The 27,191-nt window shown below is 38.4% G+C and overlaps 1 protein-coding gene across 2 annotated transcripts in view; it reads right to left on the bottom strand.

Moving 5' to 3' along the window:
• The window catches only part of BABAM2 (BRISC and BRCA1 A complex member 2), a 406,860-nt gene that overhangs the window by 270,331 nt on the left and 109,338 nt on the right, over positions 1-27,191 (bottom strand). For both annotated transcript variants that reach the window (XM_066266796.1, XM_066266797.1), the window contains exon 5: positions 2,101-2,295. In XM_066266796.1, coding sequence (XP_066122893.1) covers positions 2,101-2,295 — 195 coding nt within the window. The remainder of the gene's footprint in view (positions 1-2,100; positions 2,296-27,191) is intronic.

Here is a 27,191-nt window from a genome sequence, read left to right as displayed (position 1 = left end):
ATGTTTTATTTTTTTTAAATGACCAGATTCCCTCTGTTACATCCGTCTAAGACTCACTCTTGATGCTTGTCTCAGTCATGCGATACATTTATCTGTCCCACCCTAAAGGCCAGTCTGTGAAAATATTTTCTGACATTAAACTGGTCCGTGGCCCAAAAAAGGTTGAGGACCACTGGTCTAAACCACTCATTTCTGGAAAACTTATTTTTACACAGAAACATATAACTAATACAATACTGGGTGGGGCAAGAGTAGGTTTCCAGTTGTTCATATGAAAAACAATATAATAATTAAGTGATATTACAAGAGTAAAGTCTGTGTTTTTTGCGTACTCACAACTATAAACCTACTTCTGCCTGCCCTGTATATCACATGGTATGTTAAATAGAGTTATAAAAAGTACAGAGCAGGGTAAAGGTGGGGGCGTGTGAGTTACAGTTTTAAACAGGGGTGTTACAAAGACTTGCAAGTGAATGTTTATAGCCACATTATTCATAACAGTCAAAAGTAGAAGCCCAAATATCCTCTGATTGGTGAATGGATTAACAAAATGCAGATCGTTTATCAGGGGAGTGTTTGCCAGCCATGCAAAGAAACGAAGTACTGACATGCTACAACATGGATCAACCTCACTGTATTACGCTGGGTGAAAGAAGCCAGTCACAAAAGACCACATAGTTTATGATTTTGTTATGTGAAATGTTCAAAAAAGAAAATCTATATAGCCAAGAGTAGCTCAGTGGTTACCCAGGTCTGGAGATGGGAATAGGGCTAACTGTAAATGGCATGAGGGATCTTACGGGGTGATGAAGCCATTCCAAAACTGGATGGTGGTGGTGGTTGCTCAACTCAGCAAATGTATTAAAAATCATTGCATAGTACACTTAAAACAGGTAAATTTATGGCATGTAAATTATACTTCAAATAATTTGCCTTAAAAAAATCAGGCATGTTAACACAGACATTGCTGAGAATATGACATTATGAGTAAAAACTTTAAGGAGAAAGGTGTTAGGCATGCAAACATTCAGGGGAAATACACCAGACAACAGAAAGCTGCTCACAAAACCTGGGGCACGAGCAGACCTGGTGCGTCGGCAGCACAGCCGAGGCGTGGCTAAAGCTGAATTTTTTCACTTTTAAAGAGCTGACTATTTTTCGACAGGAAGGTAGGAGATGAAGCAAAAGAAGTAATGATGGAGAAAGAATATGGTGACAGAAATCACATAGAGCATTTCATGACACTGGTTTTTACCACGAGAGCAAAAGAGAGGTATATGAAAGTTCTGGGCTGAGGATCGATACGACCTTGCATTTCCAAAGGATCATACAATATAAAGAAACTATAGAAAGAAATTATAAAAGGCTCCATATAAACTCGCTACCTGCAGAGTTAACCTCACTTGTCTGACTGGGATACTAAAAAAAGTCTACAGCAGGGGTAGTCAACCTTTTTATATTGATACCTACTGCCCACTTTTTATCTTTGTTAGTAGTAAAATTTTCTAACCACCCACCGGTTCCACAGTAATGGTGATTTATAAAGTAGGGAAGTAACTTTACTTTGTAAAATTTATAAAGCAGAGTTACAGCAAGTTAAAGCATATAATAATAATTATTTACCAAGTACTTTATGTCGGATTTTCTCTAAGTTTGGCAGAATAAATCTTTATAAAACAACTTATTATAGTTAAATCTATCTTTTTATTTATACTTTGGTTGCTCCAGTACTGCCCATCATGAAAGCTGGAACACCCACTAGTGGGTGGTAGGGACCAGGTTGACTACCACTGGTCTACAGTGAAAAGAGGGAAAAACTTGTCAGTGTCTCCAAATGTGGCCACCTGCATCAAACCCCCTGTCTTCTGAACATTTGGGGCTGAGGATGTGAGACCACATTTTATGAACGTCCCAGGAGATACCTTTGAGAAACACAATGAACCAAACACTAAGGCTCTTTCAAACTTTAAGTTATGAGAAAGTATGTAAGCAACCTGAACCATGTTCAAGGAAATAGCTCGTGTTTATTATAAATAGACATCTGAATTGATTGCTGTATTTTATAAAGTGGCTTTTCCCCTCATTCTCAAAAAAGCTTACCCAGTTGTTTTTTTTCCCAGCATAAATCTCCATGTTATCTCCATACTGCGGCTCTTCCAGTAGCGTCTGGTACTCAAACATGAGACGGGAGCTCTCGCGGAGACGGCTGCACTGGAACTGGTGATACTGTTGCACAAGCTCCTTTACCACGAGTAAGAGACATTCAGGGTTTGAAGGATTCCAGGAGGCAAGGTTCTGTAGAAGCCATCAATAAAAGACCAGTTAAGAACGAATTTTCATACAAATCCAGAATCACACTAGCACATCAATATAGAAGGGGGAAAAATGATGAAACTTTAAGAGAAGCTGCCGACTCTTAGTGAGAAACTCAGAGCTAAAGTTAGCAGAGTCTTTTGAGCTTGATTTTTCCTGCCTTCTAAAAATCCTCACCAAAACTCAAGAGAAATTCCATCATGAGTAGCCAGAAACAGTCAAGTGTCAAGCAGGGTAGTAATAAACAAGAAACCTAAATATCCTGGAAGACCATTATTTTAGCTCTGGAGGCTTAATTTGTTTCTTACTCTTTCTTAATTTTACTTTTTTTCGATTTTCACCTAAATTTGGCATAATCATCAACTCGGATCCACAGACCATCTGCATCTGTAATACCAGATATAAATAAATGTTCTGTAAACACTAGAGCTCCCACAGAAATCTAAGTGCAAAGCTGATGGTTCAGCCTGGAAAGGATAAAAATGGAGTAGAGATGAGGGAAAATACAATTAGGAAATGCAAGGTTCTCAGAAGGAGGAAGAAAATGGCTGTGGAGCTTATGGTCAGGAAAGGAGCTAGTAATGAGGGAAGAGCTGATGAGTACATACTAGTTTTTAAGCTCTCATTCATTCATTCATTCAACAAATAGTTACCAATGCCTATTATGTATGTGCCACTGTTCTTGGCAATGATGAGAACAAGCCAAGCCCTTGTTCTCAAAAAGCTTACATTTTAGTGGGCCAAAATAAATAATAAACAAACAAATATATCAGATGGTGATAAACATTACTCAGAAAAATAGAGTATGCATCCCAAAAGCCCAGGGAAAGAAGTACTTCAATGAGAAAGAAGTAACCTGCCTGTCAAATGGTGTTGATAATAAGTAAGAGCAGGCCTGAGAATTGACTGCTGAGTCTACTGACACTCAGGTCAAACGCGTCCTCAACAGTGGTATTTGGTGAAGTACAGCTTCACGGTCTAGGGTTTAAGAGAGTATGAGCAGAAAGAAATAGCAGATAGCTATACCAACAATCCAATGTGGTAACTAGAGGGGAATGTGGGTCAAGGGGAAGTTTTGCTCAGATCTTTGCAGCCTCGTGGAATGCCCAGTGTAGAGAGGGGGTGACATGCTGATGCTGATGAAGGGCAGGGAGCAGAATACCAGGAGAGAAGATAGTAAGTAGGTAGCTAGATATGGGATCTCACAGAGGGCTGACCTTAGAAAGAAGCCGAGAGTCCATCCAAACAGGAGGAACAGGAGGAAAGTCAAGCTACCCTGTTTCCCCGAAAATAAGACAGTGTCTTATATTAATTTTTGCTCCTAAAGACGCTCTAGGTCTCATTTTCAGGGGAGGCCTTATATTTCTAAGCTTGAAAAAAATTGCACTAGGTCTTATTTTCAGGAGATGTCTTATTTTCAGGGAAACAGGGTAGATGCAAGCAGGGCGTGTCACATGGTAGGGGGAGGGGGGCTTGGGGAGATTCTCTCCTGAGAGCTTGAATTTTCTCCCTGAAGTAGGAAGGAAGGTCATCAGCTGAGAGTGAGGAAGAAGGAACAGATATTGGAAGTTTGAGAAAAAGCCTGAAAGAGTCATTTAGAAGAGTCGTTTAGAAAAATAAATGGATTGAGGAAATGAAGGAGGAATTCCACATACCACCAAAAGCTCCTCAGAAATTGAAGGTGTGATTGTTAAGTGAACCAATTAGCATACATTCCACTGTCCGGGTGCAATGTGAAGTGGAAGGAAAAGTTAACAAAGGTTAGGATGTTGCCAGACAAGAGATCTTAGAAAGTTTGCGAAACAATGATTAGCTATAATTATAGGCCACTTTCAGCCAGCAAAAAGCCAAGAAAGTTGATAAGGGAAGTGAGAGTTAATGAGAAGGTGGCAGGACCAGTAGTCCTGGGGAGCTGGAAGAATAGTTGGAGCTGAAAGGCTAAACTGAATGAATTGGAAAGACAGGTGGTATGGTCAGAGAATGGGATCTTTGCAACTGAGAGGATGGGGTGATCTGTCACTGGTATTAACAAGGGCTGCCTAAGAGTTTGCCGGCTGAGATAGAGGAGGACAGGATCACTGAAGGGAAAGAAGGCAGCGCTGAATGAGAGGCCAGGAAACCATGACAAGAGCAATACCACCGAGAGTGTAACAAGCCATCTGCTAAAATCTCTGATGAGTTTCAAAGCTGGGGATGGGGGTTCAGAGAGAAGAAACTGACTTTTTCTTGGTAACAGCATGAAGGAAAAAAGAGAACACCAACTACACCTCCACTTACTATATATCATCTTACAGATGGGGAAACTAAGGCAAACAGCAGTTCAATATCTTGTTCAAGGTCACAGAGCTATTAAACAATAAAGCTGGGTTTCTGACAAGCAATCTGGCTCCAAGCTCCTCCTAAAGCACCACACCAGATGTTCTTACACATTCTGGTCTCAGGAGCCTTTTACACTCTTAAAAAGTATTGAACATCCCAAAGAGCTTCTATATATAGAATTACATGATTAAATTTACTATAGTAAAATGAAAACTGATAAATTAAAAAATTATTAATTCATTTTAAAATAACAAACCTACTACATGTTAATATAAAATATTTGAATATTTTCTGAATAAATAGTGAGAAGAATGGCACTGACAGTCTTGAAATCTTTGTCTGGCTTTTTCAAAAAGCTGATTCTCCTATATGCTCTTACAAAATTCAATGTTGCAAATATGTTGTTTTTTGGCTGAAGTATATAAAGAAAATACAGCCTCACTCAAATAAGTACTTTGAAAGAAAGAAGTATTCTTTAATAACCTTCCCAAATAATTCTAGATATTTTCTCTGATACTACACCAGAACTCAACAAGTTTTTAAAGGTAGCTGCAATATGCAATCTGAAGTTATGTTAATAAACATTTCAGATTCTCACATTAAATTCCATTTGTCTACTCTGCACTTTAAAATTTTTTCTCAATTACAGTTGACATACAGTATTAGATTAGTTTCAGTTGTACAACATAGTGATTAGACATTTATATAACTTCCAAAGTGATCACCCCAACAAATCTAGTATCCATCTGACACCATGCATAGTTAGTATAGTATTACTGACTATATTCCCTATGCTGTACTTCACTGTGTTTTATAACTGGCAATTTGTACTTCTTAATCCCTTTACCTTTTTCCTTCATCCCCCTAACTGCCTCCCATCTGGCAACCATCAGTATGTTCTCTGTTACGTTTCTGGTTTTTTGTTTTTTGTTTTTTGTTTTTTGGAAATGGTTTATTTTACTTCGCATAATGTCCTTGAAGTTCATCCATGTTGTAGCATATATCAGAATTTCCTTTTCTTTCTTTCTTTTTTTTTTTACAGGAACAGAGAGAGAGTCAGAGAGAGTGATAGACAGGGACAGACAGACAGGAATGGAGAGAGATGAGAAGCATCAATCATCAGTTTTTCGTTGCGGCACCTTAGTTGTTCATTGATTGCTCTCTCATATATGCCCTGACCGTGGGCCTTCAGCAGACCGAGTAACCCCCTGCTCAAGCCGGCGACCTTGGGTCCAAGCTGGTAAGCTTTTTTTTGCTCAAGCAAGATGAGCCCGCGCTCAAGCTGGTGACCTCGGGGTCTCGAACCTGGGTCCTTCCACATCCCAGTCTGACGCTCCATCCACTGCACCACCGCCTGGTCAGGCACATTTCTTTCTGTTTTATTTGTTTATTTTGTTTTTCAGATTCTACATATACGTGAAATCATGATCTCTGTCTTTCTCTGTCTGACTTACTTCACTTAGATTTTAAATGGGTCGTGATGAGTCTGTGCCATCATGCATTGGTCATTTAGAAACAACTGATTTGCTGAGTTACACAGATCTTCCAATGTTGGTACTTGCATTTATATAATATCAAAAGAACACATTTATTAATATCATAGCCAATCTCATCAGAAAGTCTTCTATCAAAAGAAGACAAATAAAAATTAAAGAAATGCATCCTTTAAAGGGATAATAATTACTTTGCTCTACAGAGTGTATGGAGTTAAAGGAACTAAATGGCAAAGGGAAAATCATTAAATGGTCTTTTATTTATAGGAAAGACAAGTCTTAAGGAATATTCAAATAATGACTTGCTGAACAGAGAAAAAAGTGAGAGCTTCAGCATCAGACAGTGATTGAAAAACACCTCGTACCACGAAATAATTTCATAAAGAGTACAAAGTTCTGTTCTCACTGGCAAACCTCTTAACCTCAAGTGCCTGAAAATGACTTTTGAGCTAAAGTATTAATACAATAATAACCACATAGTATAAAATGTAAAATGATGATCATGTAACTTGCTATGCATTTCCTTCAGAGATCAATCGAACATTAATAAACAGAATAAGTATACAGTATTCCATTTCTTGATCAAGTATTCCTTTTACAAAAGCTTTGGTTGCTTCATTTTTTAAAAAGAGCTTTTTTAATTCTATCATTTCTCTTTAGCTCTTTGTAAGTGATAAGCCTATTATCTGTACACACACACACCAAACAAAATTATGAATGCATATAAGCTAGCAAACATCTCGTATCAATTTTAACTCATTTCAATGGACTCAACCTAATTGGTAAATGCATAGTAAAGACAGGCCAACCAGTCCCTTTCCATTAAAATACAATCTCCCAATACATGGAAATGCATCTGACCTCTTTGGCCATTAAATGCACACTCCCCTGGGAGATGACTTAGCTGAAAAACATCCCCATCAAGGGAGATACAGATCAGCTCAAAAAAGATAAAATTTCCTCTACTATTGCTACATAACCACTTTTACTTATTAGATAATTGTGGTTTGAACACTTTGCCTAGAAGAGAACATAGAAGACATACAAGATTTTGGTCACTTCCTAAGACTTGAATATATTTTTAAAACAGGTCTACTAACACAGGACATTGGAGCTTTCCACTCCCAAATAGGAGAGAGAAAAATGCCCAAGTCTTCTTCAGAAAAAGGGGGTGGAGTATAAATTGAGTGTGAAAAGAGAAAAATATGTATTTCCCTATTCACAAAGCTCTTACTGTTCTTATTTTTGGTACTGCATAAAAGAAGAAATCTAAAATGGAAATGGCCATAAAGAGTAGCCACAGGACTCATATGTTGACAAAAAAAAGAGAATAGAGATTTGAAAAATGAGTAATAAAAATGCATTAAGAGAAAGTGATAAAATACAGACTATTACTATAAAACCTTATTCAGTCTCTCTAAATACCTATGAAGTTCAGGGGAGGTGTTATGCCAGTTCTTTTTAAAGACTGGTTAGCTAGAGAGATTGAATAACTATTGAATAACTACTGATATTTTGAGTGTAGACAACTAACAGCATAGAGTATAGCTCTGACAACACGCCACCCATTAGGTTCACTGAAATATCATTTTCTAACCAAAGAATTGGCACTTGACTCTTTGAAGCCAAATCTGTCTCACGTCTAGTGATAATTCTGGGTTTGCCACGTTGGCTCCCCTGTTCAGGATGACTGACTTGAGGACTGTTCCTCCTCATATGACCTTCAACCTTCCCACACTTCTCTCATAAATTCATTCCACCACACATCTGATACTCCCAAATTAATGACCCTCCAGACTTGAAAAAGCATAAGCAATCCTCACCGCCGTATTGAACTTCCTTGATGTCTAAAACGTAGTGAGGGATAATGTTTTCAGATGCCTAGCTCTCCCCCAATTCATGTCTCAATCAAAACATGGCTTCTCAGCCATGCCGAAGCAAATTCACGCATAAGGACACCAATCAATGAAAAATGTTGGGATATAATGCACTAGAGGTTCTTATCTTTGGGGAAATAAAGAAAAATAAGCAACTTAGCAAATAAATCCTGGGACCATCACTGACAAATAATGGAGGGGTGAAATGTTCTACAGGAAAAACAATGTCTTCTAAAAAAAATAAAGCTTATAATAGAAGTTTTCAATTAATTAAAGGGTAAAGTACAGAAATAAATGAAAAATAGTACTAAAAATTATTTGAAACTTACTACAAATTTTGGACAGCTGTCTAGCATTTGTGCAAGACACAGAGCACTATACTATATATTTAAAAGTTGTTAAAAGAATAAATCTTAAAGGTTCTCATAACAAGAAAACTTGGAATTGTATGTGGTGATGGAGGTTAACAGAACTTATTGTGGTAATAATTTCCATATATATATATATATATATATATATATATATATATATAAAATTAAAATGTTGTACACCTGCCTGACCAGGCAGTAGTGCAGTGGATAGAGCATCGGAGTAGGACACAGAGGATCCAGGTTCGAAACCCCGAGGTCGCCGGCCTGAGCGCGGGCTCATCTGGCTTGAGCATGGGCTCACCAGCTTGAGTGCAGGGTCACTGGCTTGAGGATGGGATCATAGTCATGACCCTATGGTCGCTGGCTTCAGCCCAAAGGTCGCTAGCTTAAGCCCAAGGTTACTGGCTTGAGCAAGGAGTCACTTACTCTGCTGTAGTCCCCCGTCAAGGCACGTATGAGAAAACAATCAATGAACAACTAAGGCACCACAATGAAGAATTGATGCTTCTCATCTCTCTCCCTTCCTATTTGTCTCTCTCTCTCTATGTCACCAAAAAAAAAAAAAAAAATTGTACACCCAAAACTAGGCCCCTTGAATCAGTTCTTCATTTGAACTCATCAGCTTGACTCTTACTCCAAGACAGGACCTCAGCCCAACTAACTGCTTCTTACTCTCATGGGACCCACTGACCTGGCCTGACTGGGCCCTCACCCAGCATCCCCCACAAGAGAAGAAAGTGGGTAATAATTATGAGAAACAAAGTTTAAATTTTAAATTAGCCAAGTTCTTTTTTTAAGCAAACAGCTAATGCTGGTGTGGATGTAGTTTAATGGACACTTTTACACATGAGAGTACAAATGGGTTCAAGCAGTTAATTTTTCTATTTATCAGGAAATTATTTTTCAAAAATCATTCTCAATATCCCCTAGAAATAGGATTTCTAAGAATTTATCTAAGGAAACCATAAAAATAGGAGGAGAGCTTTACAGACAAAAAATATACATGGATCATTTAAAATATCATCAAACTGCAAATAACCTACAAGCCTGATAAGGAATAGTTGAAAAACATAGCCATTAAAAGGAATACAATGTAGCCAATATGTTTAAAAATACTGTGTAATAACATGGGAATACTTTTGTTACAATATTAAACGAAAGCAGATTTTTATTTTTTATTTTATTATTTTTTTTATTGATTGATTTTTAGAGAGAGGGGAGAGAGAGAGAGAAGGGGGAGGAGCAGGAAGCATCAACTCCCATATGTGCCTTGACCAGGCAAGCCCAAGGTTTCGAACTGGCAACCTCAGTGTTCCAGGTCAATGCTTTATCCTACTGCGCCACCACAGGTCAGGCCCGAAAGCAGATTTTTAAAACTCTACATATACATAAAGATCTCTACTTTGATTGTCCCCATCCCTCCCGGCCCCCCACAGCAAAAACCATCCATGCATAGAAAAATTACTAGAAATTTTAACAACTGATGTCTGTGAGTGGGAGTTATTCAGAAGAGTTTTTTTTCCTTCTTCTATATCTTTTATATTTTCTAAATTTCCTGAGTTTATATTTATATGTGTATATGTATATATATATGCATATATATAATACACACACATACTTTCCTAATGAAACAAATTTCAAAAACTAAAATAGCATATTCCATTTCAAACTGTTTCTCAGTCTCAAAGTTTAAAAAATTCTATTCCATTTACATCTTTTATGTAGTCAGACTTTAATTCTGTCTTCTGATCAACAAAAAGCCCATTCTACAGCCTTCTGGAGAACAAATCTTACATCACTTAACCCTAAATAAATATGCTTCAAGTAACCTTGAACTCAGTGTTTCTTTTTTATTTATTTATTTATTTATTTTTATTTATTTATTCATTTTTAGAGAGAGAGAAGAGAGAGAAGGGGGAAGGAGCTGGAAGCATCAACACCCATATGTGCCTTGACCAGGCAAGCCCGGGGTTTTGAACTGGCGACCTCAGCGTTCCAGGTCAACACTTTATCCACTGCGCCACCACAGGTCAGGCGAACTCAGTGTTTCTTAAATTCCACGCCTCACAGAACATTTCCAGAAAGCTAACATAATATGCTACTTTATATGCTATAAAGTAATGTTAACAGTTGTAGGAATTTATTTTGTTTTTCTCAACCAAAACTCTTTTGTGCTACATTCCCTTGAATGGAAGTCTCAGGAAATGACCAATGACATTTTTTATATTTCTAACAGAACTGTAAGCAGACAGCATGAATTTTTAAAATGTCATTTCATCCAGAAAATACCAAGATAACAAAAAGAAATTTGCTGTTTGACCTATTTGTAAGAGAATTGAGTATTAACAGAAATGTCTACACTCTACATTAGGGCAAAGTTGTATACATTAACTCCTCCAATATATTGTCTAAAATAATTTAAATAAAATTATCTTAAACATTTTCTCATACTTCCTCAAATTACAGCAACTTCTTAACTTCTTAAAATAGAGTTAACATAACATGAATTTGGGAGTGGGTGAGAGAAAAGTTGGATTAGGAGAAACTAACTTTGGGACTACACAGAGCAAGTCTGCTCCCATCTCCACATAACTACCCTTCACACACACACACACACACACACACACACACCCATGTGGCTAGCAAAATACACAACACAGCACTGCCAGCAGCAAAGAAGAGTATAAAGAATATAGCCCTTATAGTTATATCAATAGTTAACACATAATTAATGTTTTGGGATATTATTTTTGAGAAGATTCAACTTTTTTAAAAAATGGGGCACACAGAAGAGAACATCATAGTTGTCTTCTCCTCCACTACAAATTGTAGCAACAGAAATAAATGTCAGTAAGGCAAAAAATTAAGTGGGGTCATTTTATAACCTTCAGTGGTTTTATTTTCAAATATTCTAATAATTCTCTTTATCCTCATAAGCACAATTTATTGAGTCTAAGATCTGCAACTGTTGCAATGATGTTTGAAATGGTTGCTCATTAGTCTTTGAAAACTCAGTGGATTCTGGGAAGCACAAAAGCTAGTTCAAACCTAATTCTGACAAATGAGTAGCTAAGGAGAAACCCAATATAAGGTCATTTCTGGATTAATATGAGCTGGTAAAGGTATTCCTACTTAGGAACTGTGTCTGACAAGTAAATTGAATGTACCTTGATGAAATGTGGTGATCTGTGACCTTGTCCAGTGGCCACTGCTACAGCAGGAGTAATCAGGAGTAGTCTGAGCAGAAGGCACTCCAGACCTCTTAAACCCTGCTTTAACTATAACACCTCTGACAGTCTTGTTTTGTTTTGGTTTGGTTTGGCCTGCATTTTGGTTTTGTTGAAGTTTTTTAACTAAGATGTCATTTGAAAAAATAATATTTTGAAAAATGATCTTGTCTAAAACATGGTGACTACTTCCATGAAATCTTAGATTCCTTCTGCCCTTCCTATTTTTGACCATCTTCACCTTGATATCAGAAGCCCTGCTAAGAAGAATCCAGATCATAAAATGGCCTGGAGGATCTTTAAGAAGGTATGTTGAAATTTTCTCTAGTTTTTAAGACATTAGCCCCAAGTCACGAAATGAGTCTACAAATACATAGTTCGTGCTATAAGTAAAGGGATTTGTTTCCTTAAATCACATGTATCTTGTCAATAAGCAAAGTAGAACTGGCATCTCCTCCAAACATCCAGTGTGTCTGGGACCAGCTCCGGAAGCGCTGGCCAAAGTTCCGCTGAGCTTTCTCTAGAGCTCTCCAAGGTTCTGACCTGCCTTCCAACCAACACCAACTTCCTTGGATTTTTTTAAAACTTTTTTGTGACCTTGGTTCTTTCTAAGAGGGTTTTTTTATTGCCTTGCAGGATGCTGGCTACTAATGGTAACACAATCCTGATTCTGTGTCGACAGAGAACATGACAATTACATGTCCTTGAGAAGAACAAAAGAAATGAAAATATACAAATACCTCAGTAGCTGAAAAATCACTTGTGATTTCATGACAGAACTGACAGACTCATAACAGAGAAAAAGCAAACCAAGGAATCTTAAACCTGAACTTTCTTCAATGCCACTCAGTGGGCAGCTTCACCCACAGTTGCTAGGTAAACAGAAGTTCCCATTAACAGAGGCATTCTGGGGAATCTTCAGATCCCTGCCCAGAGACGGCCTGCTGGTACACCACACCACAATTTCTCTATTGTCCCAATTTTGTGCTAGCGTGTCAGAATCATGAGAATTGGTACACTTTAATTCTTTAGTTTCTTCCACAGGAGGAATGCCTTTCATCTAAATATACAAAATTAGCTCAAAATTATACCTTTGGCTTCATTTTAAAAAATACAAAAAATTGTAATATCCCCTCTTGCCCATCAGAAATTGCTGTAAGATTACCTTTCAATTCTTCTTAGAGTGACCAGCACTCAGCCCCATGCCATGTTGAACTGCCACTTCAAATAGGTCTCAAAGTTCACATAGCACATGTCTAACTTTGGTTCCTTTGTTTGGAGTAAGGGGCAAGCAGAGGGAAGGAAACGGGGGTAGGAGTGAGAGGGGGAAGGAGAGAACTTTAAACCACACCTCTTGGTCCAGCTTTCCTTGTTTAGAAGAGGAAGAAAGACAACAGACACCTTTCCATTTTGGAAACCTCCTCAAGTTGAACAAGTCTGAGAAGAAAGGAAATACCCTCCACAGAATCTTTACACTCCTTTCTTCTCTTAGCAGTTGTTGGGCAAATAAGTTTGTAAAATCTGTATTTTCTGGTTTTGCTCATTTTTCTTGTTAAAGATGGCACTGCCCATGTGAATGGCCATCACCCAGGTGATACAGCTAATTAGCTTCCTGCTTGGGAAGGGGTTTGGTTATTATGCTAATGTGCTGGAGGAGGGCTTTTCACGCTGAAAAGTTTTAAAAGGAGGAGCTAGGAAGCCATTTTGGGAGAGGCCATGTTGTTGCAGGGAGAGAGGCCATGTGGTTGCAGAGGAGGCAGGGAGCAAGATGGCGGGGAGCTGAAGGGGAACAGAGGTGGGGCTTTTGATTCTAGGAAAAACTGGAGAAAGTCAGTGGCTTTGGGAGCCCTGAATGGAAAGGGAAGTGTTTTCCTGCTATGTATATTTTCTTGCCTGCCATTGAGAGCTAGAATAAAGGATGGCCCACCAGTTCTTGGCTCCGTTGTTTCATTATGATCTATCCGAATCAAATGCAAACCTGCACGAGCCAGGTGGCTGTGACAGCCTTAGCTCCTGGCTTTACAGCAGTTAACCACTTGGAGAACAGGAATGCTACCTTTTCCACAATGTGTATAAAAGAACTAACTAAGCCTAAGAACACTAAAGTCACTGACTCGAAGCATGACTGCAGAAATAATAGAGTGGGTTTAGTTATTATTCAATAGTATTATTCAACTCTTTGGAGCATGCTAAATTGAATAACTAAATCCACTCTCCCTTTAAAGTGTTATGTTCTATCTAAATAAAAATCAAATCTAGTTGAGATTAAATGTCAAGTATTATAGCTATTATTTCTCAGAAAAAAATTAACATTATTATTAAGTTCAACTTTGGATAAAATGCCAGTATAGACTAAAATTTTATTAATAAATCCTACACATTAAAAAAAAACATTTTGTCTCTGCAACAAAGTGTTCTACAAAAACTGAAACTTTAATTCCTTTAAGCTGAGCACTCACAGAATTCATCAAGATTCTAACAATTAACCCCCCAAAAAAATTCTTTTGTGGTTCCAAATTAGCTGTGGCTCCAAAATGATTGTTGCCATTTACCTGAGTCACTGACACCACTTACTTTCTCCAACAATGCTACTCAGACTCTGAGAATAAAAGGGAACCTCATAATGGCAGAAAAGAAATTAGCAAATATGATTTCTAACTTAATTCAAATTGTTTTCCCTGGGAATGTATTTAAATTGTCCAGGTTGCTTGAATATCATCCAGGGATGTGATTTTGAAGGAGACAGCTTGCTACTGGTTTTCCTGGCTGTACTACAAGAAACAACAGTGTGAGCTTATTTTAAGTTAATGTGTGCTTCTGTGTTTCTTTACAAGAAATTAACTGCAATCATTTAGTTAAAGCAAACACTTTGTTCGGGTTTCACTTTTCATTAGAAAATGTCTTCAGAAGTCTTTTAAACTTAGAAAGGCAAAAATCCCAATTTCTGCCCATAACTTTTTAAGCTTGGAACAAATTCTTTAAATTATAATGAAAGATAGTTCGGGTTCAGTGATCCTCTGCTGCTAGCAGCGTGTTTTCTAGCCGCAGGTGAGTCCCAACATCCTAAGAGTCCTACCCATTCTCCTGTACCAGGACAACAACTTTTTCCTGCCTCCATTAGCACCAGATCTCAGGGTATATTTTCACTTCTTTTCAACTATGACAACCACAAGAGACCCATAGGAATGGATGATATTGAACAAGACAGAGAAAATAGCTCAAACCAGGTTGTTGGTTTTAACTAGAAGAACTCTGGCCGGCCCTCATCCCCCCCTGCCCTGGGTGATTTCCTTGGCTAGATGGGGCCCCCAGGCCACAATAATTTCTACTGTACAGCTGCTTCTCCTCACCTTAGCTGAGCTCCCTAGACTTAACTCCAGAGCTGCAGTGTTTGCCCAGCCATCTTCTTTTTAGTCTATATCCCAGTCTTGGGCCTTCCTGGCCAGTGGTCTTAAAGCCACCAATGTTCTAGTAATACAACTGTACATAAATAATTAGGGGAAATGCCACCTGAAAAGGAGGCTACCCTAAGCTCTTCCTGTTATTCCAGCCACATGCAGCTATAAGAGCAAGAAAGAAAAAGAAACACAAAGTAGGCCACCAACTAAGGAAAGGATATCCATAAAACGCAATGCATGAGGAAGTGAGAGCTTTCAGCGTCTTTAATCGTTCCCCCTTAAAACGCCACCTCCAAGCCTCAGGTCCATATAATGTCCTTGACCTAAACCCACATCTATTGTTTGATGTCCATTTCCCTCCTTCTGGTAACACAAACCCATATTTTCTTGGGAAAACCACCCTCCCCATTCTCAGGCACGGGTTTGGAGTTAGAACCTCCACTTCAAGCTCCTTAGGTTCTGGCTGCCTAAACCCATCAATATTTTCTACGCACCTATCATGGACAAATGAGCACATACCTAATCAAACCCAATTATATCAATGGAAATATCAGCCGGGACTTCTGAGAAATAAAAGTGTTCTTTTTTCACAAAGTAGGAGAAGTCTGAACTGGAGGGAAAGTTCTATATTCACAAGGGAAGGAACGTGAGCTTCTGGATGAATATGGAGACCAAGAATAAAGTCGACACAGTGGAAGGCTGAGCAGAGAAGAAACAGAAAGAAACTGGGTCCTTCAAGCACATTATTTCAGCCACTGGAACAAGCCCTATCTGAAGCCCTTTCAAGCTCTATAAGACAATAAATTCCCTTATTGTTGAAGTCTGTTTCAATAAGGTTTTCTGTCACATATTAAAAAAAAAAAAAAAAAAAGAGGGAGAGAGAGAAGAAAACATAGAGAGGGGGAAAGGGAAAGAGATAAAAGAAAGGAAGAAGAAAGAAAGAAAGAGGGAAAGAGGAAAAAGAAGAGCCTGGGGTAGGGAGAAGAAATAATAAAGGAGATGATGTCAGAGTAATGGCGGGGTAGGAAGCGATACTGATAAATCTCCCCCAAAACTCAACAAGATCTTCAACCAGAAACAGAAAAACCTATACTTGGAGCTTCCAGATGCTTCGCAATACACCCAAAGGTATGATTGAGTGAAAAATTGGCTAAATATATAACCAAACCCCGAAGGAAAAAGGGAGTAAGAAATGCTCCGCCTTCCTCACTAACCTAAACAGGGCGGCTTTCTCTGGTAACTGTGAATATAGAAACTGAGGCGGGCAAAGGGGGTGAATAGATCCAGGCCGCCGCGGCACAAACGGCCGAACCAGGCTGTGGCACACAGATCCAAGCCGAGGAAAATCTGATCCTGTGGCAACCCGGGCAATACAAGCTAACACTCGCGCCAAACCCAAACAAAGAAAGACAAGCGGAGCGGCCATTTTACCCGGTCTCCTGGTCGGTGCGCAGTTAGTGGGCGAGAATTTCTTCCTAGGCCCCGAGAGTGGGTGCCCGTGTTGCCCCACGGAGAGGCAGGGTCAGAGGCCTTTCTGTGGGCCGAGGACAGAGTCTCTGGGCAGCCCCAGCGCCCTGGGAAAGCCACGCACGGGAGGGAGTGAGAACTACTACCAACGGTGGAGATTTTCCGTGCTGGTGAGGGTTTCACTCAGAGGGAACCGGCCGGCCTCATATCCTGGTGTGCGCGCGCAGATAAGGAGTGAGCGATTCCTCCGAGTGCCTCCGCAGTGCGCGCCCGTGTTATTGCAGAGAGGGGCAGAGTCAGGGGCCTTTGTGTGGGCCAAAGCGGAATCTCGAGCCGCCCCAGCGCCTTGCAAAAGCCGCGCACGGGGACGGAGCGAGACTCAATTCCAACGCTGCAACTTTTCCCTGCGGTTGGGGGTTTCACTCAGAGCGTGAGACTGCTGGCTGGATATCCTGGTCGCAGACAGTGAGTGAGAGTTTCCTCCAAGCACCCCTCAGAAGTGGGCGCCCGCTTGTGTTACCGGACAGAGTGGCAGAGCCAGTGGTCTTTGAGTGGGCGGAAAGCCTGCCTGATTATGCTAGCAGCTCTGACTGACTGAGCCTTACCCAGAGCCCTGTGCTGAGTGGAAATAGAGTGGGGAGTTGCCAGCTCTTTGAGCTTCTTACTATCCAGGCAGAGGCAGCAGCAACCCCATAGCTGGATTATCAGGCTACTAATTGAGGAAGGAAAGACTAGGAGAAAGGCTCCAGGAACACGGACTCTCTCACTGTCGGAGCCTATAAATGCTAATGAGCCTCGACTCCCACGAGACTAAAGCACAATACATGACATTGCCATAGAGACTTATCAACTGCAAGCCTCTACCTGAGCGTGCCAAAGGGGCAGAACCCGGGGTACAGAGTCACCGACCAGGAAGAGGGAGAGAAAAGAAAAAACAAGAAGATAACCTCTCAAAATCAAGAATAATCTGCAGACTTTATAACCTATCACATTTTATTATATTTGTTCGTTTGTTTCTCTTATCTTCATTCTTGATACTTTTTTTTCTTCCTCCAATTTGGCCGATTAACTCTCTACTGGTCTTACTCTCTCCTCTCCTTGAACTACACTACCCATAAGTGTTACATCTCCCATTATCTTTTCTCTTCTCTTCCTTTCTCTCTATGAGGGTTGCACTCCAAAACCCTTAACTCTCTCTCTCTCTCCTTTCTTTTTTCTTCTTTTAGTGGTTCCCTCTTTTTTTTCTCTCTCTCTCTTTCTTTTCTCCCTCTATATTAGTTTCTTCCTTTCTCCTTTACATCTCCTCTCATTCAAACCTCAATAACAAACAAATTATCTTATCTGGGACTCAAACCTATGTTTGTGGCATTTTGGGGGGTTTTTACTTCACCTTTTTAACTCACTAGCAGTGCTCCCATCCCTGGCTCTCCATATTATCTAGTTCTTGTTCCACTAAATACAATAGTAAGTTTTTAATTTGTCCCCCATTTTTCCGTTTTCCTCTTATTCCTCTCATCATAACTCTTAGACAACCAACACCTAAAAGCAAATCATTTTATTCTTGACCCAAATTTTTTCCTTATTTGCTTTTTGTGGGTCCATACGCTCTTTTTTTTTTTTTTTTCCTTTTTTTTTTTTTTTTTTTTTTCTTTTTTGCCCCTTTATTACTTTTCCCCAGTTCAGGCCCTCCATCACAGGCATTGTTTGTTATAACTCACAGTCCACCACAAGATTTTCTCAAGAAAGAGGGGAGAGGAGAGGAGAGGAAAAAAGGAGGGGGGGAATAATTTCCTTTTTTTAAAAATTTTTATTTTATTTTATTTTTCTTTATTTCATTATTAATTTTTTTAAAAAAAAAACAACTCTTTTCGATTTTTTATTTTTTTATTTTTTTAACTTTTTATTCTTTATTAAATCTCATTAATACTATCAACAAAACCACCCTCAGATGCCATTAAGGAAGAGAAAATCGAATATCATGGACACAAAAGAAAGAGAGGTAACACAGCTAGATGAGGAAAAATCTATGGAGAAAAAATTTAATATATTGGAAACCTTGGAGCTAAATGACAGAGAATTCAAGATAGAAATCCTAAAAATCCTCCGAGATATACAAGAAAACACAGAAAGGCAATATAGGGAGCTCAGAAAACAACTCAATGAACACAAAGAATATATGTCCAAGGAAATTGAAACTATAAAAACAAATCAAACAGAGATGAAAAACTCAATTCATGAGCTGAAAAACGAAGTAACAAGCTTAGCTAATAGAACAGGTCAGATAGAAGAGAGGATTAGTGAAATAGAAGACAAGCAACTTGAGGCACAACAGAGAGAAGAAGAAAGAGACTCAAAAATTAAAAAAAATGAGATAGCCCTACAAGAATTATCTGACTCCATCAAAAAGAATAACATAAGAATAATAGGTATATCAGAGGGAGAAGAGAGAGAAAATGGAATGGAGAACATACTCAAACAAATAATAGATGAGAACTTCCCAAGCCTGTGGAAAGAACTAAAGCCTCAAGTTCAAGAAGCAAACAGAACTCCAAGTTTTCTTAACCCCAACAAACCTACTCCAAGGCATATCATAATGAAATTGACACAAACCAACAGCAAAGAAAAAATTCTCAAGGCAGCCAGGGAAAAGAAGAATACAACATATAAAGGAAGGCCCATTAGATTATCATCAGATTTCTCAGCAGAAACTCTACAAGCTAGAAGAGAGTGGACCCCAATATTTAAAGTCCTGAAAGAGAGGAACTTTCAGCCACAAATACTATACCCATCAAAGCTATCCTTCAAATATGAAGGAGAAATAAAAACATTCACAGATACAGAAAAGATGAGGGAATTTATCATCAGAAAACCCCCACTCCAGGAATTACTAAAGGGAGTTCTCCAATCAGATACAAGGAACAAAAAAAAACAGAGCCACAAGTAAAAGCTCCAAGAAGAACACAATAAAACCAAATTTAAACTGTGACAACAACAAAAAGAAAGAGGGGGAGAAGACGGAGATTAACAGTAGCAAAGGACGATGGAGTGCAAAAGTACTCACAAAATAGTGCGCTACAATGAACAGGGTAGGGACCCTTTTCATTACTCAAAGGTAACCACCATTGAAAAAACCACCACAGAAGCACATGAGATAAAAAAGATAGCAACAGAGGAAAGATGTATGGAATACAACCAAATAAAAACAAAAGATAGAAAAACGAAAGAGAAGGATCAAACAAGACACGAAACTAACAGAAAGCAAGATATAAAATGGCAATAGGGAACTCACAAGTATCAATAATTACACTAAATGTAAACGGATTAAACTCACCAATAAAAAGGCATAGAGTAGCAGAATGGATTAAAAAACAAAATCCAACTGTATGCTGCCTACAGGAAACTCATCTAAGTAACAAGGATAAAAACAAATTCAAAGTGAAAGGCTGGAAAACAATACTCCAAGCAAATAACATCCAAAAAAAAGCAGGTGTAGCAATACTCATATCTGATAATGCTGACTACAAGACAGCAAAAGTACTCAGAGACAAAAATGGCCATTTCATAATGGCTAAGGGGACACTGAATCAAGAAGACATAACAATTCTTAATATATATGCACCAAACCAAGGAGCACCAAAATATATAAGACAGCTACTTATTGATCTTAAAACAAAAACTGACAAAAATACAATCATACTTGGAGACCTCAATACACCGCTGACGGCTCTAGATCGGTCATCCAAACAGAGAATCAACAAAGACATAGTGGCCTTAAACAAAACACTAGAGCACCTGGATATGATAGACATCTACAGGACATTTCATCCCAAAGTGACTGAGTATACATTTTTCTCCAGTGTACATGGATCATTCTCAAGAATTGACCATATGTTGGGCCACAAAAACAACATCAGCAAATTCAGAAAAATTGAAGTTGTACCAAGCATATTTTCTGATCATAAAGCCTTGAAACTAGAATTCAACTGCAAAAAAGAGGAAAAAAATCCCACAAAAATGTGGAAACTAAACAACATACTTTTAAAAAATGAATGGGTCAAAGAAGAAATAAGTGCAGAGATCAAAAGATATATACAGACTAATGAAAATGACAATACGACATATCAGAATCTATGGGATGCAGCAAAAGCAGTGATAAGAGGGAAGTTCATATCGCTTCAGGCATATATGAACAAACAAGAGAGAGCCCAAGTGAACCACTTAACTTCCCACCTTAAGGAACTAGAAAAAGAAGAACAAAGACAACCCAAAACCAGCCGAAGAAAGGAAATAATAAAAATCAGAGCAGAAATAAATGAATTAGAGAACAGAAAAACTATAGAAAAAATTAATAGAACAAGGAGCTGGTTCTTTGAAAAGATCAACAAAATTGACAAACCCTTGGCAAGACTTACCAAGGAAAAAAGAGAAAGAACTCATATAAACAAAATCCAAAATGAAAGAGGAGAAATCACCACGGACACTGTAGATATACAAAGAATTATTGTAGAATACTATGAAAAACTTTATGCCACTAAATTCAACAACCTAGAAGAAATGGATAAATTCCTAGAAAAATACAACCTTCCTAGACTGAGTCAAGAAGAAGCAGAAAGCCTAAACAGACCTATCAGTAGAGAAGAAATAGAAAAAACCATTAAAAACCTCCCCAAAAATAAAAGTCCAGGCCCTGACGGCTATACCAGCGAATTTTATCAAACATTCAAAGAAGACTTGGTTCCTATTCTACTCAAAGTCTTCCAAAAAATTGAAGAAGAAGCAATACTTCCAAACACATTTTATGAGGCCAACATAACCCTCATCCCAAAACCAGGCAAGGATGGCACAAAAAAAGAAAACTACAGACCAATATCTCTAATGAATACAGATGCTAAAATACTAAACAAAATACTAGCAAATCGAATACAACAACATATTAAAAAAATAATACATCACGATCAAGTGGGATTCATCCCAGAATCTCAAGGATCGTTCAACATACGTAAAACGGTTAATGTAATACACCATATCAACAAAACAAAGAACAAAAACCACATGATCTTATCAATAGATGCAGAAAAGGCTTTCGATAAAATACAACACAATTTTATGTTTAAGACTCTCAACAAAATGGGTATAGAAGGAAAATATCTCAACATGATAAAGGCCATAGATGATAAACCATCAGCTAACATCATATTAAATGGCACTAAACTGAAGGCTTTCCCCCTTAAATCAGGAACAAGACAGGGTTGTCCACTCTCTCCACTCTTATTTAATGTGGTACTAGAGGTTCTCGCCACAGCAATCAGACAAGACAAAGAAATAAAAGGCATCCATATCGGAAAAGAAGAAGTAAAGGTATCACTTTTTGCAGATGATATGATCCTATACATCGAAAACCCCAAAGAATCCACAAAAAGACTACTAGAAACAATAAGCCAATACAGTAAGGTCGCAGGATACAAAATTAACATACAGAAGTCAATAGCCTTTCTATATGCCAACAATGAAACAACTGAGAAGGAACTCAAAAGAATAATCCCCTTCACGATTGCAACAAAAAAAATAAAATACTTAGGAATAAACATAACAAAGAATGTAAAGGACTTATATAATGAAAACTATAAACCATTGTTAAGGGAAATCGAAAAAGATATAATGAGATGGAAGAATATACCTTGTTCTTGGCTAGGAAGAATAAATATAATCAAGATGGCTATATTACCCAAAGCAATATACAAATTTAATGCAATTCCCATCAAACTTCCAATGACGTTTTTTAAAGAAATAGAGCAAAAAATCATCAGATTTATATGGAACTATAAAAAACCCCGAATAGCCAAAGCAATCCTAAAGAAAAAGAATGAAGCTGGGGGCATAACAATACCTGACTTCAAACTCTATTATAGAGCCACGACAATCAAAACAGCATGGTATTGGCAGAAAAATAGACACTCAGACCAATGGAACAGAATAGAAAGTCCAGAAATAAAACCACATATATATAGTCAAATAATTTTTGATAAAGGGGCCAACAACACACAATGGAGAAAAGAAAGCCTCTTCAATAAATGGTGCTGGGAAAACTGGAAAGCCACATGCAAAAGAATGAAACTGGACTACAGTCTCTCTCTCTGTACAAAAATTAACTCAAAATGGATCAAAGATCTAAACATAAGACCTGAAACAATTAAGTACATAGAAGAAGACATAGGTACTCAACTCATGGACCTGGGTTTTAAAGAGCATTTTATGAATTTGACTCCAATGGCAAGAGAAGTGAAGGCAAAAATTAATGAATGGGACTACATCAGACTAAGAAGTTTTTGCTCAGCAAGAGAAACTGATAACAAAATAAACAGAAAGCCAACTAAATGGGAAATGATATTTTCAAACAACAGCTCAGATAAGGGCCTAATATCCAAAATATACAAAGAACTCATAAAACTCAACAACAAACAAACAAACAATCCAATAAAAAAATGGGAAGAGGATATGAATAGACACTTCTCCCAGGAAGAAATACAAATGGCCAACAGATATATGAAAAGATGCTCAGCTTCTTTAGCTATTAGAGAAATGCAAATCAAAACGGCAATGAGATACCACCTCACACCTGTTCGATTAGCTGTTATTAGCAAGTCAGGTAATAGCAAATGTTGGAGAGGCTGTGGAGAAAAAGGAACCCTCATACACTGTTGGTGGGAATGTAAAGTAGTACAACCATTATGGAAGAAAGTATGGTGGTTCCTCAAAAAACTGCAAATAGAACTACCTTATGACCCAGCAATCCCTCTACTGGGTATATATCCCCAAAACTCAGAAACATTGATACGTAAAGACACATGCAGCCCCATGTTTATTGCAGCATTGTTCACAGTGGCCAGGACATGGAAACAACCAAAAAGCCCATCAATAGATGACTGGATAAAGAAGATGTGGCACATATACACTATGGAATACTACTCAGCCATAAGAAATGATGACATCGGAACATTTACAGCAAAATGGTGGGATCTTGATAACATGATACGAAGCGAAATAAGTAAATCAGAAAAAACCAGGAACTGTATTATTCCATACGTAGGTGGGACATAATACTGAAACTAAGAGACATTGACAAGAGTGTGGTGGTTACGGGGGGGAGGGGGGAATGGGAGAGGGATAGGGGGTGGGGAGGGGCACAAAGACAACAAGATAGAAGGTGACAGAGGACAATCTGACTTTGGGTGGTGGGTATGCAACATAATTGAACGACAAGATAACCTGGACTTGTTATCTTTGAATATATGTATCCTGATTTATTGATGTCACCCCATTAAAAAAATAAAATTATAAAAAAATAGAATAAAAAATAAAAAAATAAATAAAGGAAGCTAATATACCATAACACCGCATCACAATTTTACCTCTAAGAGAAAGAATTAGAGGGACAGGTACATGAACTCTTACTAGGCCATATAACTATTCAAGAGTCCTTTAGTTCAAAGTGTAGATTTGGTTTGGAACCTTGTTTTCTGCCAGATAAAAAAATTAAGTAGATTCTTACACTATCTGCAGGAAAATCTAACATAGAGGATTAACCTATGCCCACTAATCCAACAATGATTACAAGCATTTCTCTTAAGGAAAAAATAAATAAAAACAAAGGAAAGATGGAAGACTATATACCATTATACATTAAAATTCATTCAATGAACCTAAGATAAAATGGATCTGAAGTAGGTATCTAAGCTGTTCCACATCCAAGAACTTTTTTAACACAAGTAAGGTATTTGATACAGTGGTTAATATGGCCAGACTTCGGAAAAGACCAAAAATCCTGTTGAATATGAAGGAGAACAGAAAACTGTTCCAGACCAGAAAGGATACTTTGATCACTGATGCGTCTTTGGCTATGTACAACAAGCAGCAGCCCAGCCTTTTAAGGCACTGAGCTTAAAAAGGAGGTCTTCAGCCTGATCAAGCAGTGGTGCAGTGAATAGAGTGTCAGAATGGGATGCAGAAGACCCAGGTTCAAAGCCCTGAGGTCACTGGTTTGAGCGCAGGCTCACCAGCTTGAGCGGGGAGTCACTGGCTTGAACATGGAATTGTAGGCATGACCCCATGGTCGCTGGCTTGAGCCCAAAGGTCGCTGGCTTGAAGCCCAAGGTCGCTGGCTTGAGCCCAAGGTCACTGGCTTGAGCAAGGGGTCACTCACTTTGCTGTCAAAGCACACATGAGAAAGCAATCAATGAACAAGCAATCTATGAACAACTAAGATATCACAATAAAGAATTGATGCTTCTCATCTTTCTCCCTTCCCATCTGTCTGTCCCTATCAGTCCCTCTCTCTGACACTCTCTCTGTCTCTGTCAAAAAAAAAAAAAAAAAAAAAAAGAAAGTTTTCATTGGCTTCATGGTCCTGAAAACAGGAGATATTTTTAACTCCCCACCACCTGACTGAAACATAATCAGCACTATAAACCAGGGGTTGGGAACCTATGGTTCATGAGCCAGATGTGGCTCTTTTGATGGCTGCATCTGGCTTGCAGAAAAATCTTTTTTTTAATAAAGATTTTATTTATTCATTATAGTGAGGGGAGAGAGAGAGAGAGAGAGAGAGAAGGGGGGGGAGCAGAAAGCATCAACTCCCATATGTGCCTTGACCAGGCAAGCCCAGGGTTTTGAACCAGCAACCTCAGCGTTTCCAGGTTGACGCTTTATCCACTGCACCACCACAGGTCAGGGCCAGACAAATCTTTAATAAAAAAAAAATAATGTCAATCACAGCTGTCCTCCGGGACAACACCAAATTTTTATTGGGTAATGTACACAGGTTGTTGTATGGCTCTCATGGAATTACATTTAAAATATGTGGCGTTCATGGCTCTCTCAGCCAAAAAGATTCCCAACCCCTGCTATAAACTGTACTATGGTGTCTTATGAATGCTGGCTCCATGCCAGACTTGAAATGAGTACTTTGACCAGTAAACCTCTTACATCTTTTGCACTCATTATCTCTCCATTGAGACTGAAACCTGGGCCCCCACAAAGCGGCCAGAGCACTGCCTTTGAACCACTTGTCAACTTAGCAATACACAGTGACTACAGAGCTTCATCAGTTCTCATTTCCTTAAACTCACCATCCATCTCCAGCCCCCACAACCATTCCTCACCAGTTCTCCTAACTATGGTGCTCCTCACAGTTAACTAAAGAAAGGTATGTTCCAAAGTGAACCATTCAAACAGCTTTCCCCGGGTCTCAGAGTAAAAAATCATGAATATAGACCCCTCCAACAAAATGCCTCAAGAACCTTAACAAAGTCCTTATATCCTAACCTACAAATTTCTATTGCCTTCAACTCACTATTCTCAAACAGAATGGTGTTCTTTCTATCAATAAACACCATTTCTTTAAAATAGAAATTATTAACAGAAGGCTGTCAGTTCACCATCTTCTAGGATCAAGGAAGCTTACTATCTTCCAGCAAGTACATGAAACCTTTTCTACCTACAGCTCATCTTCCTGATGAGTTTTCTCATTGTAATCAAAGGCCCAAGTAATTTCACATAAACTCATTAGGTCTTCACAGAAGATCCACTGAAGGCTATATGCTCCATCCACTAGTGTTTTGCATTAGAGTTGCCCCACACATTTCCCAAGAAGTAACAGAATGTGTCTCCAGACCTCTGATCTAATAATGATCAACACCTGGAACCCAGGGCTACACACACCCAGAAAAAAAAAAAAAAAACTTCCATAATGGAAAGCCAACATCACTCTTGCTAATTCCTATTCCTCTACAGTACTGGACGCTACTACACTGGAGCCTCTCATCTGCCTAGATCCATAATAGGATCTCATCATTCTTAATTTAAATGTCACCTATGCCCCAGGAAAAAAAGAACCAAATTACTTACTAAATGGTGTGATCATTCTTAAATTGGATTACTTATTTGAGTTTAATTTTAAATGACCACTTTTTTCCCTCAAATGCTTTTGTGATGGTTCCATTAATAGATATTAAGGAATTATGGAGGTGTTCCAAATTGGCAGCCTTGGCTTGTCGTCATGCTTTCTTTGAGCCACAAAAAAAGTTTTATTTGAAAATCTTTAGACAAAGCATACACACTTCAGTGGGTCACAAACCCTACTGATTACAACTGTTTTATATCTATCTTTTCCACTTGTTTGAATTACTTGGCTGGCTCCTTTAGGAATCTGAGTTTGCAACACCTGAATTAATATTTCAGGGCACTAGTTCCTTCCACGCTTCTTTCACTTACGGGAGATACAGAAGGTGTTTATTGTGGTCCTGTAAGGAAAACACAGCAGAGCAAATGGCTCAAGCTCCTCAGACATTTAAAATTACATATATATATATAAAAGTTCTACTGAATACACCCACCAACGTTCATAAAGAACGACATTGTGTGGATGACATACTTTGTATTATCATCCCTCTATTAACTATAAATTATCTGAGAACAGGGCGCTGTCTTATCCTTGTAGAAGAGCTGTGCTGGACATCATGGCTATGCAAAGTAGGCACTCAAATTATTTGTCAGGTGAATAATCACTACTATTCACTTCACTATAAATTAAGTTAAATGTATTAAAGGATCCAAATATTATCCCAGGGTCAATAGAAATATTGGCTACTAGAAGCCATGCTAATCTGAGGTTATGAGAAGTAGACAAAAAAAAACTAAAATTTTCAATTCTGAAAATACAATATTGCAA

The sequence above is a fragment of the Saccopteryx bilineata genome, chromosome 3 (assembly GCF_036850765.1).
Source record: "Saccopteryx bilineata isolate mSacBil1 chromosome 3, mSacBil1_pri_phased_curated, whole genome shotgun sequence".
Lineage (NCBI taxonomy): Eukaryota > Metazoa > Chordata > Mammalia > Chiroptera > Emballonuridae > Saccopteryx > Saccopteryx bilineata.
This window is presented reverse-complemented; position numbering and strand designations above follow the sequence as displayed.